This window comes from Arachis ipaensis, chromosome B04 (genome assembly GCF_000816755.2).
Source record: "Arachis ipaensis cultivar K30076 chromosome B04, Araip1.1, whole genome shotgun sequence".
Classification (NCBI taxonomy): Eukaryota; Viridiplantae; Streptophyta; class Magnoliopsida; order Fabales; family Fabaceae; genus Arachis; species Arachis ipaensis.
In genome coordinates this window covers 28,767,343-28,770,620 of record NC_029788.2, presented here as the reverse complement: position 1 = coordinate 28,770,620, position 3,278 = coordinate 28,767,343, and the positions used below count along the sequence as shown (strand labels likewise).

The 3,278-nt window shown below is 31.8% G+C and overlaps 1 protein-coding gene across 1 annotated transcript in view; it reads left to right on the top strand.

Moving 5' to 3' along the window:
* The window catches only part of LOC107639156 (transcription factor Pur-alpha 1), a 3,485-nt gene continuing 2,216 nt past the window's right edge, over positions 2,010–3,278 (top strand). The window contains exons 1-2 of the mRNA XM_016342589.2: positions 2,010–2,622; positions 2,717–2,764. Of these exons, the coding sequence (XP_016198075.1) occupies positions 2,317–2,622; positions 2,717–2,764 (354 nt within the window). The 5' untranslated portion in view covers positions 2,010–2,316. The remainder of the gene's footprint in view (positions 2,623–2,716; positions 2,765–3,278) is intronic.

Sequence of the window (3,278 nt, the reverse complement as noted above, 5' to 3'; positions counted from 1 at the left end):
AGTAATCATTTCTATGGATGCATAATTAATGTTTTTAATATTTATTTAAATAAAATATCCACATTCTCTAATAAGGGTGATGTTAAATTCTCCATCTCCGTTAGTAATTCAGCATTAAGACGTCTGTGACACTAGAGAAATTATTGTATGGTCATGTAGCATTTAAGTAGGGGGAAGCATTTCTTCCTCATTCAGTATCGTATCTCCACTTTTTCCGAAGAATGGCAGAATTGTGGGATGGAGAATAAGAAATTTAGAAAGCACTCTTAAGATTAAATTAAAGGGATTAAGATTTTTTAGAGTAAGAAAGTCGATAAAATAATAAAATAAAAAATTAATTATTTTTAAATTAAAACAGTTGGACATATATTTTATGGAAGTTATAAAGTTAATACTACCATTTACTTTATAAAATTATGAATGTAGTCGTGTCCTAATCCAACAAAGTGACAAGCGCCAATGTTTTAAATTCTAGTGTTTTAAACTTCAGCGTTTTGTATTTTATGGTTTTCGAATTTTGGAGAAATTGAAAATGTTCAGTAGTCAAGAAAATCGGAAATATTTAAAACAAAAAAAATTAATCAAAAATAATCCTAACTTATCTTATTTAATATTTATTAATTATTATGATAATTAATAAATATTAAATAAGACAATTTTTGACTATTTTTTTTATGTCTTCCTAGCATTACCGTGGAGAAATTTGATATTTTTAATTAGTAGGCAGATGACATCCGTTTTATACCCATCATCATGATATTGATTCTTAAAAAGAGTGATTGTGTTAATTAGTGGATGAATTTTCTATTCACCTATGATTACAATAAAAAATTCTCATAGATGGCGCTAAATATTCCTACGTTTTGTTGAGGCAACGAGTTTGTGAGATAAGGAGATTGGAGATTCTAATTCAGTAATTTGAGCGATGTCAGAATAACTTGCAAAATATTTCGATACTTAAGTCAGTAAATTTTTTTGGTGTTCAGAGAATTCGAAACTACCTGCTAAGCTTTCCTTTTTCTTTTTATTCTCTTTTTTCAGAGTAACCGTTTTCTAAGTGTTTACTGTCTTCATTATATGCTTTAAATGCCATAATTTGACAATTTTATGAATTTATGATGTTATTAGCATGTATGTTGTGTCTGTTAATTGGTAAAGTCAAATTCTTATTTACTCATAATCATGAGTATTATTCTTGTCCATAATAGGAATATATATATAGATTTTTGGTGATATTCTCTTTTTGTTCATCATAGATAAACAAGTAAATCTAAGTACCTCTATTCAATTCAAATAAATAATAAAGGACAGAATTCATCAAATTCCATAACATAAACAAAAAATTAGTAATTTTGGCAAAAATTACATGATACACCTGAGAAAGTAGATTTATAGAGAACTCAGAAATGGAGAAGAACTTATCGAAAGAACTCCAATAATACTAAGACATCAGTGTACAAAAAGAAAAAGCCAACAGAAACTAAAAAAAAAAGATATGATAAAAAAGAAAAAGAGAAAACATAATGACAATAGAGATGATGTAGAAGGAAAAAATACGGAATAAAAAATTAAAAAAGTAGAAGAGATTAATAAGATAATTTTATCATTTTAAATTTTATTTATTAGTCCTTCTTCAATATAATATTTATTTGATTTTTTTAATAAGTTTAATATAATTATTTTTTTTTGTTAATTAAAGTTTTTCGATCATTCTTAGCAGTAATTTGTTTTAAATATAAAATAAATATATTAAAAATTTAAATTTTTCATTTTTTAATAAAAAATATTTCAATTTATAATTTTAATACGTATCTTAAAGACATAAAATAGTTAAATTCATAAAATAAACATATAAAATTCATAAATATGTCCTACCCAAATCAAATCAAATTAATTAATTAATTAAGAAGTGCACTTGAGAAACGACCTTATTTAATTAATCTCAAAAACAATTTACATTTTCCATATTGAGTAATTTAGAGTTCTAGACAGCTCCCAAAACGCCACAACGGCACTACTTGACTTGGGGGGTGAAAAGATCACATCACATCAGATGGATCTTAGAAGGTGTTAGTTCAGTTTTCTCGAGTTGAGGACATCGGGGAACACGTCCTTCAACACACGCACTAACGCCAACCAAACACTACTAACTCTAGCTTGCTGGTCTCTCACTCTCCCAAACCACACCCGACACCCACCGCGCAATCACCATTACTCTTCTCATCCCCAAATCAAAACCCTAACCATTCATGTCCACACACACATGTGCTAGTAACTAACTAACCACCAATTCCCCGTTCAGATCCGTTTGGCGTCATGGAGGCTAGCTCCGGAGGAGGTGGTGGCGGTGCTGCGGCCGCTGGTGGCGGTGTCGGCGGTGGTGGAGGAAACGACGTGGAGCTGATGTGCAAGACTCTGCAGGTGGAGCACAAGTTGTTCTACTTCGATCTGAAGGAGAATCCTCGCGGCCGCTATCTCAAGATATCGGAGAAGACCTCTGCGACGAGGTCCACCATCATCGTCCCCTCCTCTGGCATCTCCTGGTTCCTCGATCTCTTCAATTACTACGTCAATTCTGAAGATCATGAGCTATATAGCAAGGAATTGCAGCTCGACACTAAGGTAACCACCCTTTCTATATCTTTCTTCGTAATTTACTTAATTATAGTACTAATAGTCTGTTATTACTTTAATTGCTCGATATTTTGTTTTTCAGATTTTCTACTTCGACATTGGGGAGAATAGGAGGGGCCGTTTCTTAAAGGTGCTCACTTAATTGCCTTCTTCAGCTTCATATCTATATGTTTTGTATCTATCAAGAGATTTTTTTTTTCCGAATTGAAGTCAGTAGCATCTTTAAGCTGGATTTAATTGTTAATCCCAATAATTAGGTGTCGGTATTCCTCCACTGTGGTGTTTATGCTTTGGTAGTTATGACTCTGGCGGTTTTTGTGGGAAATGATAAGTAGGAGTATGTTAATTGTTAGAATTTTTACTCCTTTGTGGGATGCTTTACTCCTCTTGGCAATGAATTTTCATGGAAGTGTTTGTGAATCCCTGCATAGTCCTTACTCTTGCCTATGGTAAGTAAGGGAGTAAAAGGAAATTTAACGAGAAACAAACTGTCTTTGGTTTGATTAGGAAAGAAAGGTGATTAAAACTAGGAAAACAATATTTCCTCCATTCTGTGAGTAAGTGATACCCTTATCGTGAATAGGGGAAAATTTTCCCCTTTTCATTTTCTCTGTCTTCAATTTTTAAGTTGAATTGGCCCTTGA